At 40.5% G+C, this 14,957-nt stretch overlaps 1 protein-coding gene across 1 annotated transcript in view; it reads left to right on the top strand.

Moving 5' to 3' along the window:
* Window positions 1-2,560: 2,560 nt before the first annotated feature.
* The window catches only part of Tbc1d19 (TBC1 domain family member 19), a 95,683-nt gene continuing 83,286 nt past the window's right edge, over window positions 2,561-14,957 (top strand). The window contains exon 1 of the mRNA XM_052199158.1: window positions 2,561-2,782. Coding sequence (XP_052055118.1) covers window positions 2,684-2,782 — 99 coding nt within the window. The 5' untranslated portion in view covers window positions 2,561-2,683. The remainder of the gene's footprint in view (window positions 2,783-14,957) is intronic.

The raw sequence follows: 14,957 nt of genomic DNA, 5'->3' as shown, positions 1-14,957 counted from the left end.
CATATTGGCTATACCATCCCTGGGGGGCTGAGAATTACTCGAGAGAAGGGATAGTTCTTACTGATCTTTGTATTCCTACCAACCCTCGTCTGAAGCAGGTGCTTTGAAAGGTCTTTCCAAATTAAATTGGAAAAAGGGAGCAGAGGGCAGTCTTGAATTGAATCACACTCCAGCACACCTGCTTCTATGTCTGTCGGAAACATTTTTTAGTGTTATGATTAAAGGTTTATTTTTCTTTTGTATGATTTGAAGATTAAATCTACACCAACTTCTCGACTGTTGCTCTAAGCCTGAACACTGCTCTCTCTGTCAGAAACAATTTAAAGCATCTATCTGTGCAAAAACCTGGGCTGGACATGTTTGTATTTCTTGTATGTTTAGTTACTTTCTGTTCCCTGTTAATATTATGGGATATTATTTTCCATAATTATATCAGTTTTAATATCTTACTCATTAACATTATGAATACTAGGTATCCTTTCTTTATACAATACTCCCCAGAATAGGATTTTCTTTCTTTTTCAATTGAGGAAGCTGAAATTCTCATGGAGAAGGAAAATCACATAATTCTCAGAGCACATGCTAGGAAGGTAACTGGAATATTTTCTGATTGCAGGAGTCTTGCTTCTTTGCTCCAAGATCCTCCTAAGCCTAGGCAAGCAAGAGACAAGGTTTTCTCTTACCGCATCATTCCTTTATTTGCAACATCAAAGGAGCATTTACCAAAGTTTTTATTTTTAATTGTTGTTCGAAACCAGGTTGCTTTGAACAGGTTTATGACCAGGTAGGTTTTTAACTTGGAGGAACTACAAAGAATAGAGTTATTTTCATCCACAGGTCTGAGACACTCTGTGTTGAGGGAGAATGTTTTGTAAAGAAACAAAGAAAGTATGATATCCCTTTCCTGACTGGGTTTTCCTGAGCTATGTATACGAGGTGAGTTATCTCAAGATATCTGTATCTGTCTTCACAGCATTTCTGTGATGGTGTGACAGATGGGAGACTTTTCTTGCACAGATGGCAGATGTCCAATCTCACTGAATTCCTATTGTCTAGCTGCTTTAGTCCCTTCCCTATTTAGAGTTTAGGTCTTGGATCACAAGCGTTATAATCTTCAGGGCATTGTCAGCAATTCAAATGAGCAGATCCCACTAGAGGCCTATTGAATCAGAACCCATGTTTGATTTAACAAAATCTCTCGTGACTCTTAAGCTCATTAAAGTTCAATGTAATTAGGCTAAACTAGCCTTTTCAGCATTTTCAGCCTGTTTTTCTGAAATTCTACTCTTGCCTTGCTTTAAAAAATATGTATACACACAAACTCAAAATTAATCTTTAATTACTCTGGTGATATTATTCTAATGTGTAATTAGACCTTAGGGCTTTTGCTGACCTACTATTGGCCTTTGGATTTACATTCAATTAGTTAAATCAGTTATTTCTAATTATAAATATGTTTCATATATTTCCTTGAGGACAGGAATTGCATTTTATTAAATTTTGTGCTTACACAGTTCCTTGTATATAAATGCTTGATAAACTGAAAGTTGGACCATGACTAAAAGATGGAATGAACACTTAGAAATCTAGATGGTAAATTTCTTAAAGACCAGGACAGACAGGATCTTAGTCGGTTTTTCAATTAAGAATACTAAAAAAACAAGTATTAGTAATTGTTGTTGGTTAATTTGTATATGTAAGGAGACTAATTCCAGGATATGATGTTAGGCTCTAGAACAGCAGTTCACAACCTGTGGGTCCCATGCAACCCCTCTAGGGGTCTAACCACCCTTTCACAGGAGTTGCTTAAGACCATTGAAAAACACATATTTATATGTGTTTCATAACAGTAGCAAAGTTACAGTTATGAAGAAGTAATGAAAAAATTTTACGGTTAGGGTTCACCACAACATGAGGAACTGTATTAAAGAGTGGCTGCTTTAGCAAGATTGAGAACCACTGCTCTATAGAGTCTAGCGAATACAAACGGCTGCAAAATAGAAACGTGCAACTTCATGCATTGCTTCTTAACTCAGCCAACTATTAAAACGTCCTGCCAACTGGTGTAAATTAAATTCTGAAATTTAAATACCTCACTTAGGTGCAACAGCTAATGTCAGAGCCCCACAATTTTGGGGTGTAACTGGCAGCAATTGTGTTCACAGGCGTGTTCTGCAGAGATTGACTGGTGGAGGAGCTATGAACCTCTATAATACTGAGTCTATACACTAAATTTCAACACACACACACACACACACACACACACACACAGAGAGAGAGAGAGAGAGAGAGAGAGAGAGAGAGAGAGAGAGAGAGAGAGAGAGAGAGAGAGAGAGAGAGCATTCTCGGTTCTCTTTTTTGCGCATCCGAAACTTTGTGGCTGCGGAAGAACAAGCTTTTGTTCTGCGTTTTCGATCAGACTGGGTAGGAACAATGAAATGAAATCTACTTCCCGGCTCTGGTCTCTTTCCGTCCTCGGAACGCATGTGCGAGATCTTTTAGATGCAGAGGGGACTAGAAAGGGACGGACACGCGGCCCAGCGGTTGCCTGGCAACGCCCGCTGGAGGAGTCCCAGCGTAAAAAAGGTCCGGGAGAAGTGTCAGCGGCCAGGAGTGGGACCCTGCAGCTCATTCTTTCCTTGCCTGCGGCCGTCCTCGCGGCTGGCAGGTTAGGGCAGGGGAAATGTTGCAGGAGGAGTCGGACCTGTCTCTCATCATTGCCCAGATAGTCCAGAAACTCAAGGGTTCCAATTTATATGCTCAGCTGGAACGGCAGGCCTGGGTAAGCGGGGCTGATGGGAAGCTATGGAGACCGGCAGGCCGCAGGATGACCTGTCCGCCGCACTGCCTTCACCCAAGCCAGAGCTCTCTGCTCTCTCCACCCCTGTCTGCTGTTTTAAACCCTTCCCTGAGCCTTGCACCTTGTTTGCTCAGACTCAGGCGTGAAGCTATTGTATTTTATTAAAGATGGGTGGGGCGCATCACGCCCTTCTTCTGGCCAGAGAATGGCCAAGGCTTCTCATTCCTTTATCTATTCTTGTAGTCGTTTATGGGACTTTTTTTTTTCTTTTAAAGATGTTGGACTCACGAACAGCATGCCTTCCTTCCCTTTTACTGTTTTGTGGATGGATTGGAACTCCATATGCCTTTTTCTAATGTGTCACTTTGTTGCACTTTATTCTCCCTACGGTGATTTCCTATGCACCCACCTAGCGTTTATTGAATTCATTTAAACAGACTAGGTACTGCGAGTAGACAGAATAGCCGGGAGATCTTTACTATATGAGAATGTAGTGTAAATGGAACCCCACAGTACCTAAACTTTTGTGGATGTTTCTGTCCCCATTAGGATTTTGGGACCCATCCAAACTTCGTGTTTTAGTACTTCTGTTCCTTTTAATTGCTGGATAATATTCCATTGTTTGGAAGCCTGGCCATTCATTTCTCTATTTAGTACCTACCTAGTGGATATTTAGGTTGTTTAGAGATTATGGATAATGCCAATATGCATAGTCTGTGACTTTGACCCATGGGTTGTCTAGAAAATGTATTGTTTAGTTTTCAAATTTGGGGAGATCTTTCCAGTTTCTTTTGTTGATTTCTAGTTTAACTCGAGGATGGATAAGATATATATTATGTTAATTCTTTAAATTTTGTTGAAGTATTTTTTATTTTTAGGATTCATAATTTGCTTTAGTTTGTCAAACATCCCACCTGTACTTAATAAGCATCTTTTTTTGATAATTTAGAAATGTCAGTTACATTAAGTAGATTGAAAGTTTTGTTCAAGTGTTCTGTATCTTTATTGTGTGTGGTATGTGATGGTTAATCTTGTTTGTTGACTTCAAACACCTGAGAAGAGGAAACCTAAATTTAGAAATTGATCCCCTTCAAAATACCCATGGGTCACAGACAACTAATCACAGGGTCCCCAATGGCAGAGCTAGAGAAAGGACGAAAGGAGCTGAAGAGCTTTGCAGCCCCATAGGAGAAACAATAATATGTACCAACCAGTACCCCCAGAACTCCCAGGGACTAAACTACCAACCAAAGAGTACACATGGAGGGACCCATGGCTCCAGCTACATATGTAGCAGAGGATGGCCTTGTCAGACATCAGTGAGAGGAGAGACCACTGAAGCTATGAAGGCTCAATGCGCCAGTGTAGAGGAATGCCAGGACAGGCGGGGTGGGGGTGGGGGTTAGGGTTGGTAAGCAGGGGGAAGGGGAGGGGATAGGGGGTTTTTGGAGGGGTAATGAGGAAAGGGGATAACATTTGAAATGTAAATAAAGCAAAAAAATTGCAAACAACAACAAAGAAATTGATCCCCTAAGTTTCTTCTGTGGACATATGCATGGGGCATTTTCGTGATCCTAATTGAATGGACGGCCAAGCCACTGTGGGTGGTCCCATTTCCAGGCCGGTGAACCTGAGCTCTCTAAGAACAGTACTGAATGATGGCCTGAGAGCCAGCCAGAAAGCAGTGTTCCTCCATGATCTCTGCCTTAGTTTCTGCCTTGAGTGGCTGCTCTGGCTTTTCTCAATGACAGGCTGTAATTTATAAGACAAATGAATTCTTTACTCCCCCAAATTGTTTTTCGGCAGTGTTTTATCATAGCAACAAAAAGCAAAGCAGGATGTAGTGCTTCAGTTAGCATATGTAGGTCAGGCATGAAGCAAACTCTGAGATTTTCACTGTTACCTTCCTTACACCCTAGACTGCAGATTCCTCCACCTGACCTCTTTTGCCTTTTCTTAGCCTTGGAGCATAGAGAAGTTATCTCAACATTTGTTACCGCCCAGTTCACAAGTCTCTCTGCCTATGTGTTCCCTTTGAGGCAACAGGCTGCTTTAGTCTGTGCTAGCATCTTGGTAGGTGTGGGAGCTCCTGATTCTGCACTATCCGTTCATCTGCCTTATCTCTGCAGGCTCCTTCTTATCCCTGGCTTTTATCTTTCTCCTTTGTCTTGCAATCAAACTCTGCCTTGTATCTGTGGTGGCTGTGTGAGACAGACACACCTGCTCTGGCGTCCACTAACCTCTCTGGTCCCAGGCCCAAGAGAATTTTTTTTCAACCTGACCACAAGGCAGAGAGCTTTTATGACTATTCTAAACTGGGGAGTTATTAGCTGAAATGTTAAACAGAGAGTTTCTGTCGTTGCGGTTTAGGGCCTTTGCCTTACGTGAGAGGAGTATGGTTGATGTAGCAGATTTATGCTTGGTTTTACATACTTAGCCAGCAGAAGATACTGATTCCTGTGAGCCCATGGTAGAGGCTCTTGGGAAAGGGAGCAAGATAAAGGTGAATTCCTTCTCTGTTGTGCTCTGGGCTACTCTAGACTGGTGGTGCTAGCTCATAATTAGTCTGTATACTATGTACCTAACCTCTGTGGCTGTCTGGATTATAGCTCACATATGGAAAGTTTAAAAGCTAACGCCCACATGTAACAGAAGTCATATCATATTTATCTTTTTTGGGTATGGGTTACCTTGCTCATTATTATTCCTTTTTTCTAGTTCTATCCATCTACCTGCAAATTTTATAATTTTATTTTTTTCAACAGCTGAGTAATATTCCATTGTGTAAATAAACTGCATTTCTGTTATTAGTCAGTTGATGGACATATGGCTGTTTCCAACTTCTGGCTAGTTTGAATAGAACAGCAAGAAGCATAGATGAGCAAAAGTCAGGGTAGTAGGATGTAGAATCCTTTCATTATAGACTCAAGCGTAGTAGAGCTGAATCATAAGATAGATCAAGTCCCAGCTTCCTGAGAAACCACCACATTAATTCCATAGTGGCTGTCCAAGTTTGCACTTCCCTTTGAATAGAAACAAATAGACATTCCCTGCCCCCCACCCCACATCCTCACCAGCACATGCTGTCATTTATTTTATTGATCTTGGTTATTTTGACTGAGAGAAAATGAAATATCAAAGTTGTTTTAATTTGCATTTTCCTGATGGCTAAGGATGTTGCCCATTCCTCCAAGTGGTTCTGAGCCCATTGGGTTTCATCTTCTGGAAACTCTGCTTAGTTTTGTATTCCATTTTTAAATGAAATGATTTTTTTTAAAAATCAGGTTTTTAGTTTTTATTCTTTCCTAGTTATTTATATAGTTTTAGATACTAATCCTTTGTATCAAGTTGTAACAATTGATGAAGGTCATCTCCCATTCTGTAGGTTAATGCTTTGCCAGATGATTATGTCCTTTGCTGTAGGAGAGGCTCTCCTAAGGAAGGGGAGATAGAATATATTGTTATGGTGATAAAAAGGGGAAATCAGAATAGGATAATTAAATAAGGAGAGGGACGAGAGAGAACACAGAGAGGAACAACTAACAACAAAGGCGATTGGAAACACCAAATCGAAACCTACGCCTGTAGAAGCTTCCTAAAATATATACACCGTGAAAGGAATCTAAATGAAGTCACCAAATGACAGGGAGACAGTGCCCCAACTAGACATTTTAGTGTCTCTGAGTAAAACTTCGAGTGACAGGGATGGTTAATATTGTTAAGTCATTGGCCAAAAGGGTTCCACGGACACGCCTTCAACCCCAAATAGCGCAGGCTGTTGCAAAAGCTATTGTGTACTCTCCACAACCTACACTATCACTGAAGAAAACATTTGTACATGTTGTCAGACGTGGAGAAATCATGCTGGTGCCTAACTAGAAGCTGAAGCTTCACTAGTGTTGACTAGCATTCATGGTACCAGGAGGTATCCTGCACACTACGAAGAGAGAAAGTAATAACCAGTATCTCTTTTCTACAGCCCCTGCAACCTGCAACAGTGACCTGCCTGTGTGATAATACTGGTGCACAGTGTTAAGGGAGAAACATCAAGGCTCACGCCATGAGGTGGAACCCATACTGACTGTCTTAGGTAGTGTAGTTGGTTTTGGTTTTGTTGTTGTTTGTTTTGTTTTTTTCTGTGAAGAGACAACTGTGCCCATGGCAACTCTTTTTTTTTTTTTTTAAAGAACAAGGTAGTTTATGAAAGAGATAGAAAGGAAGATATACAACGTACTTTAAGTCAATCATGAGCACATATTGCATTAAGATTCAAACAATGTAAAAAAAAATGACCTATTTAAATCAATTAACAGTTGTAAGCATTTGGTAGCATTTAAAAACAAGAAACACTGAAGCAAAGTCCTTCATGTTTGGCCAAAGATTTATTCCCATATAAGATGATTCTGTTCAATGTCATTGAGGGTAGCTCTTCAAGATGTGTGGATTAGAGCAAGTATTTCTCGTGAAGTCAGCTCTGGACAATTTTACCTAGAACACGTCTGGAGTCTCGTTTAAGCATCCAATAGCAACTCTTATGAAAGAAAGCATTTCATTGGGATCCCCATTCAGTTTCAGACGCTTAGTTCACTCTTGTGGCAAGGAAGCACGGCATCGAGCAGTCAGACCTGGTGCTGGAGAAGCAGCTGAGAGTGCTGCATTTGGATCTGCAGGCAGCAGGAAGAGAGAGCCACTGGGCTTGGTTTGGGCTTCTGAACCCCAAGGCCTACCCCAGTGATACACTTCCTTTAACAAGGACACACCCACTCCAGCAAGGCCACACCTCCTAATCCCACTCAAGGAGTGCTGTTCCCTGACGACCAAGCTTCAAGGCAGTCTCCATGCTCAGTTTCTTTTGAGTTTTATGGTCTTTTGTTTTTGAGGGCTAGGGTTAGGATTAGGGTTAGAAAAAGAATGTAAAATTGGGTGGGTGGTTAGGTGGGGGGGGGAATCTGAGGGGCTTTGGGGAAAACATGATCAAAATATAGTGTATGAAAAACTTTTTAAAAAATAAAACATGAAAGTAATGTAATGATTAAAAATTAATGTAACAGGGACTGGAGAGATGGCTCAGCTGCGCTTCCAGAGGTCCTGAACTCAGTTCCCAGAAAGCATGTGATGGCTTGCTACCTCTGTAATGGGATCTGACTCCACTTACTGGCATACAGTATACATGCAAACACAGTACTCATGTGCATAAATAAAGCTTAAAAACATTAACATAGCAAGAGGGTAAAAGCCCAGGTCTGTTTGTTTAGTGGCTGATTGCTTATGGCTGCTGGTCAGCCTCGCCTTCCTCCCGTGCTCTGCCAGAGGCAAAAGAGTTTGGAGACTGGTTGTCCTTGCGTGACCTTGTTTAGAATTCAGTTCATTTGGTTTTCTTAAAAGGTTTTGGAGGTGTGCAGGGGAGACAAGGTGGAATACAAAGTATGCTTATATTGAGAATGACCTGCTATTGGTGAGAATTGGATATTGAAATCACTCACTGTTCTGTGTTGGGGGTCAAACTGTGCTTTTAATCCAACAGTGTGACTTTCATGAAATTTTCAACTAACAAGTTAAAAAAAAATCTCAACTATGATTTTGCTAAGGTAGAGCACGCATAGAATCATTTTTCCATTTCTGCCTCCACTCTGCCTCACAGCCAGATAATCTGTCCTGTAAAATTTGGGAAAATTTTGTAAAAATCCCCATCCTTTCTTACACAGAGTTCTTTGTAGTCTACACATAAATTTATTGTATAACATATGTTGTTATGTTTATTTATTGATATGTCTCTTATTGCTACAAATAAGGTTTTAATGGCAAAAATGTTATGGCTTTGTAAGTAATATATGTTTTTCTCGTTGTTCTGTGAGTGTCTGTCTCACGGTGACGCTATATGATGGAGGTTAGACAGTCTCACAGATATGAATGTTAAGGAGTATAATTGAGTTATGAGAAAAATTTCTGTGTCATTTTTTCTTATGTGTTTGTCAAGTCATATAAAAGGTATTCTGGCCTCATAAAATGTGTAGAGAAGTCTTACCCCTTTTTCATTTGTTATTTTCTTCAAGTGTTACAAAATTTTATTTTTTTAAACATTGGGGAGGGTTCTCCAATGTAGCCTGTGTCTAGGGGTTTCTGTTTGTGACTGTTTTTGTTTCTTAATTAACATGTTGTTAGACTAGCTTCTGGTTTATGTAAAATTGAGTGGAATGGACAAAGTCCTCCATCACTGCTCTTGTCTTCCAAGTATCTCCCTATATTATTAATGTGTCTCAGTGCTGTGTGGTGCGTTTCATGCAGATAACTAAAACTGATCAATTGTTCCTTACTAGATTCTATAGTTCTCATTAGGGCTTATTCATTTTTCTGTACAGCAATATATGTCATGTAAAATTTCCTGTGCCCTGAGGGACCTAGCTATCCCTCCTTTGGCCTGAGTTCCAGACTTCATCTACTACTATCGCTTTCTGTCTCCTAACTTTTTCCATTGGGACTGCCATACCTTATGCCTACACAGTATCTGGTCTTTTCACTTATTTTACTTAAGAATAATACATCCATTCAGTGTCTCTTGCACAACTTGAGAGATAATTTTTCTTCTGCTGAGTAATATATTGTATATTTTGTATACTTACCTGCCAAACAACAATCTTGGTTCCTTCCGTTTTGTCTGGTGTGATGAAGCTTCTATAAATTGTCCATGGTTATGTTTCAGGTGTGGGCATAAATTGTCAGCTGCTTTGAGCAATACCAAAGACAGTGATTGCTGGGTAGTTTGATAAGATTATGGTTTCTTTGCAAGAAAATGACAATTGGTCTTCGCTTGTGGCTGCTGCATGTTTGTATTCTCATCAACATTGGATGAGAATTCCCATGTCTCCCATTTTCTCCACCAGCCACCTGTGCCTGCCTGCTATGTATTGTGATAACTCATTGTGTTACTTTTTAGGTTCCTAATGGGATACCATTTCTTTGGGACAGATTTTCTAGATCAAATTGCTAGCTTTTGCATAGGGTCTGGGCTACTAGGTTCTGGGATTGATCCAGAGTCTTACTTGCATTCAGAGTTATGCTCTGAGTCTCAAGTTTCTTGGTTTTTTTTTTTTTTTTTTTTTTTTTTTTTAGATCTGTCTGGTAGTGCTTTATTTATCTTCAATGTGAAGGGTACGTCTTATGCACATGGCTTTCCAAGCGGGCAGTGATTTTCTTGCAGTGTGTTGGAGGTGTTAGCTGTTGTCTTTTTTCCTTTTTAGCTTCTGTTGAGCTTCTGTCATCACTGAATATGTTGCCTGCCTCTTCTTGGTGGCTTTTTAACAGTTTCTTTCTGTTTTGGGGGTTTCATCAGACTTGTTAAGATGTACATTAGTAAGCTATTGTGGATGATCATTTATTTTGCTTGGGTCTGTGCTGGCCAGTCTTATGACAATCTGACATAAGAGCTAGTCACCTGAGAGGAGGGAGCCTCAAGTGAGAAAATGTCTCCATGAGATCATGAGGCAGATAGGCAAGCCTGTGGGGCATTGTCTTAATTAGTGATTCACAGGAGAAGGCCCAGCCCATCGTGGGTGGTGCCATCCCTGGGCTGGTGGTCCTGGGTTCTATAAGAAAGCAGGCTGAGCAAGCCATGGGGAGCAAGGCAGTAAGCTGCACCCTTCCATGACCTCCGCATCAGCTCCTGCACTCCCACCCTGTTTGAGTTCCAGTCCTGACTTCCATCAGTGATTAACAGTGATATGGAAATGTACAGCAAATAAATCTTTTCCTCTTCCAGATGCTTTTGTCATGGTGTTTCATCACAGCTATAGTAACCCTACATAAGATAAGGCCTGTGTGTTGTAGGAAATATTAAAAAAGAACCCACCAACTCTCCATGCTCCTGCAACTCTCCAATCCCACCGGGCCACAGGGCTCCCACATGGTTCTCTTAACTCGGTGGTCTCTCAGTCCTCCAACTCTCCAGTGGGGACCCCCAAGTTCCTCTTGCTACCATGCAATGCCCCATGCACCCCACGATTGGCCATCACAGCACCCAATTACCCGGTAGAATTAAAACTCTTAAAGCTTATAGTTAACCAATCAAATTTATGTATCAATAAAATCAAATTACAAGATACCAATACAATAATTTCAGAGCCATTTGATAATGATAATAGCTTTATCCCAATTATTCTAACCTTATGGCATCATAACTGTGGCTTGTTCAAGCCATGCTGGCTTATGTCAGCCTCCATTCTCCTTCCTTCTCTCCCTGAGATGCTCTCTGTCTCTCCATCTCTCTGCTCTGCCTCCCTTTTCCCTGGCCAATCACAGGCTTCCCCTGCACTAATGTGATTGGACAGGGAGAATCCTGAGACACCTACAGCCCATTTTCAACACAGCATCAGTTTGGGAAATCATTTGACTCATCCTTTCAAATACCAATTCTGGTTCCTTGTTCCTGGTTCCACATTAGGACTCATAGCTAACTATGCCTCTAATACATTTTTGTAGATCCCTTTCCAACCCTTTCTGTTTAGTTTAGAGATTTCCTATGGGCCTTCTAATCCTGTTTTGTGCTATATATTATCTCTAATAAATTCACCTAATGAGTTCTTGTGTATGTGCTGTATCTTTCAGTTATAAAATGTCCAGGTGGTTTTTTAAAAAAGGTGTATTTTTATTTATGTGTCTGCACGTGCCTGCCATATGTGTGTGTGCACAGGTGGAGGTAAGAAGATGTCAGGTTCCCTGCAGCTGGAGTTACAGGCCATGTGAGCCACTGGGCATGGGTTCTGGGAACCAAGCTCAGGCCCTCGGGAAGAGCAGTGAATGCGTCTAACTGCTGAGCCTTGTTGACAACCCCTTCAGCGGTTCTCATTTAATGAAGCCAGGTCTGGATCTATTTTCTGGATTTTTATAACCATTTTTTCATGTGTGTGTGTGATGTTAGGTTCTGTGTCCTCCACAATTGTAAAGGTCCCTCTTCATTAAAATGTTGTCTCGATTACCCATGGAGCTCTCTGTAATCTTTTCTCCTCTTGCCTTTGTTTGTGTGCTGTCAGTCAGTCAGCAGCATGCCTTTACGGAATGCATTGCATTCTGTACAAATTAACATATAGCCACCGAACTTCATGGTTACCTTCTCCTCCACGGGTCAGTCTGGACTGGTTACCAGCTTTAAGCCATTATGGAATGTGCAGAGTCAGGGCTGAGTCTTCTCACGATCAATCTTCCCTTGGTTCTTTCCTGAGTCTCCTAGGTTTTCAACAAAGGATTTGATGTATTTTGTGCGTTCATTACATTTGGGTCTCAAACTTTAATCTTTTCCTTAGACCGCCAACGTACTTTGTCTGTGTATTTTATTGCTTCAGTTTTTAGCCTTCTATCCCACAGAGTACCAGTTTCTTGAGGATAAAACTGGCTAAGCACTTAACGCTTGCAAAGTCTTTACTTATTTCTCTCTGTGTCTGCGGCAGCCCTGCTGGCTTTGTGCTGGGCTAGTCCTGATTCTCAAGCCCATGCCTTTCGGAATAGGCTTACTATCCTAGAGGAAGTGTAACTTTTACATATACTCTAAGTGTTGTTTACTCAGCAACCCTTTTCTACATTTAGGTGTGTGTGTGTGTGTGTGTGTGTGTGTGAGAGAGAGAGAGAGAGAGAGAGAGAGAGAGAGAGAACTCTTGGTTCCAGACAAGTGTATTACTAAGCTAGCAGTTTGTCCATCCACCTTATCCACCTTTTACACATTCATGCCATTTGGTGAGTACTGAACAAGATAACATACCTCTCATTTATATGAGTAAGTGCTTTATAAAAGAAAACCTGGCTTTTTTAAAAAAGAGGTGCAAATGATTCAGCATGTCTTCATCCAATGTCCTTCATTGTCTCAGTGTTCAGTGTGGTACTTTGCCCTTTATACTTGAAACACTGACCCATTTTTCCTTTTAATCCACTTTGCTAATGTACTTTTAAACAGCTGATTGGATACTTCGTGTTTTTTACATTTAGTGAGTGTATTTTCCTGCTAGTACGTCTCCTATAGTGCCTTAAGTTTTATGTTTAGGTATACTTAGAAATTGATAGAGCAACTTCAGGAGTAAAATATAATTGTATAGATGTTTAAAAACTAAATACAGATTAAAAAATATTTTTCTCCTTGTAATCAGATGTCATCTTTAGCATATATAATTAACCACCAATTATGTTTTAATACATTTCTTATATTGTAGAGTGGTCAAATATTTTGTTTTCTGACTATTCCAGAGTAACTGTCTTGAAGTTCTTTTGAATCTTAGGATGGAGTTTTCTCATCCATTCTGTAGATACTGGGGTGACAGTCTAATTCCAGATTGATATCCTGGGCTGTATTGATATTGTTACCTTATTTTATTTTTCATTGAAGTTGATGTTGCATAAACATGTTATTTTCACTCCATTAATCATCAAATATGTCTTGTTATTCAATAATAGAATTATAACAGGCAGGGCCCTGAAAGAAGATGAGCTTTGGAGAGAGGAGTATATAATAGGTATTGTAGTGCCTAGAACCCCAGAATATCTTGCTAGTAGTAAAAAAAGCCTCATGAAATATTATCTCAAATATATGGAATTTATATTAGTATGAAAGGTCTGTGCCATGAGCAAAATATGTTGTCTTTGAAAAAAGATTTTTTTTGATTATTTTAAAATTACATGCATGTGTGTGTCTGTGTGTGGGTAAGTGTTTGTGAGTACCACTGCCTACAGAGGCTAGAGGTATAGGGGTCTCTGCAGCTGGAGTTATAGGTGATCATAACCTACCTGGTATAGGTGCTGAGAACTGAACTGGGATCTTCTGGAAGAGCAGTGTACATAACCTGGCTTTGAGTATATTTTCAGGCAACATTTGGTGTATACTTGGGAAGATCTAGATTGTATTGTTGCAGTTGATAGATAAATTTGAAACTCAGGGTCTCTTATTGATCCTGAGCCAGGAAGCAATGTCATCTTTAACCTTTGTATGTTGGTTTTCATTGTATCTTTAATTTATAAATATAGTAAAGAAGTGAATGGAGACATGTAGAATTCCAAGAGAAGCCGGGAGGCGTGGGGTTGGTGCACACCTTTAATCCCAGCACTTGAGAGGCAGAGGCAGGCGGATTTCTGAGTACGAGGCCAGCCTGGTCTACAGAGTTCCAGGACAGCCAAGACTATACAGAGAAACCCCATGGGGCGGGAGGAGAAAAAAAAAAAGAATTCCAAGAGAAGAAAGTTCTTACCTGTCTGGAATTTATACTTAGAATACAGGATATACATTACAATGTGAATTTGGCTTGTAAAGTATATCTCAAGTTTTATGTCAGCACCAAGTTGCTTAGAAGTGTCATGGTTGGGTCTTGGAATAGTTAGAGCAAGCCTAAGGGACTAGGGGAGAAGATTGGTCACAAAAAGTAAACAGAATGATTTCACAAAAGGAACAAGAGGGCACAGTAAAAATGGAGAAGAGAGTTTAGGTAGGAAAGTGGGTCAGCTTGGGGATGCCAGCAGAAGGTGGTCAGGGACAGATCCATCTTCAAGGTGAGAGAAACTGGAGCAGGGAAGAAATTATACAGCGCATGTTGAGTGTAAGGCTCAGTCAGCGTTCAGGGCGCCGGGTCTTCCAACCTGAAATTAGCACGTACTCCTGGCTACAGGGTGTTCCACTGGGACTGCTAGAGTTACAGCAATGAGTCTGCACTATGGTTTTAGATGGAACCAGAAGTATTAGGAAGAAATGGAGATACCCAATTCAACTTGTTTACATTGTGTGTCTCATTAGCGATGGTAATGGGCTCTTGAGAGGAATTAGACTAAGTCCAGAATAATGACAAGTTTATCTGGGAATTACTGTGGGAAAGGGCAGTGTCATTTTAGTACTACATCTCTCTTTTATGTTTATGTATTTAATTATGCTGTGAGATTTTTAAAAGTAAGAAAGGATATCTATTTTTAAACTCAGCAACTAACACATAGAAAGAACTCAATTATTGCAAGAACAGTGTAGATTAAGAGAGCATAAATGCACATAAAGGGAATAGCTGGGGAGTCAGGCAGTCTGTGTAGTGCTCAAGGACGGAACCCAGTTCCCAATGTTGGGACAGTGAGAAGGCCACACAGAAACTTTCCAGATAGATAGAAGTATCTAGGCTGAGTGACTAGCTTTTTGGGGAGTTGG

This window comes from Apodemus sylvaticus, chromosome 11, assembly GCF_947179515.1.
Source record: "Apodemus sylvaticus chromosome 11, mApoSyl1.1, whole genome shotgun sequence".
Classification (NCBI taxonomy): Eukaryota; Metazoa; Chordata; class Mammalia; order Rodentia; family Muridae; genus Apodemus; species Apodemus sylvaticus.
Note: the sequence above shows the minus strand (reverse complement) of the source record. Positions and strands in the feature narration are given on the sequence as shown.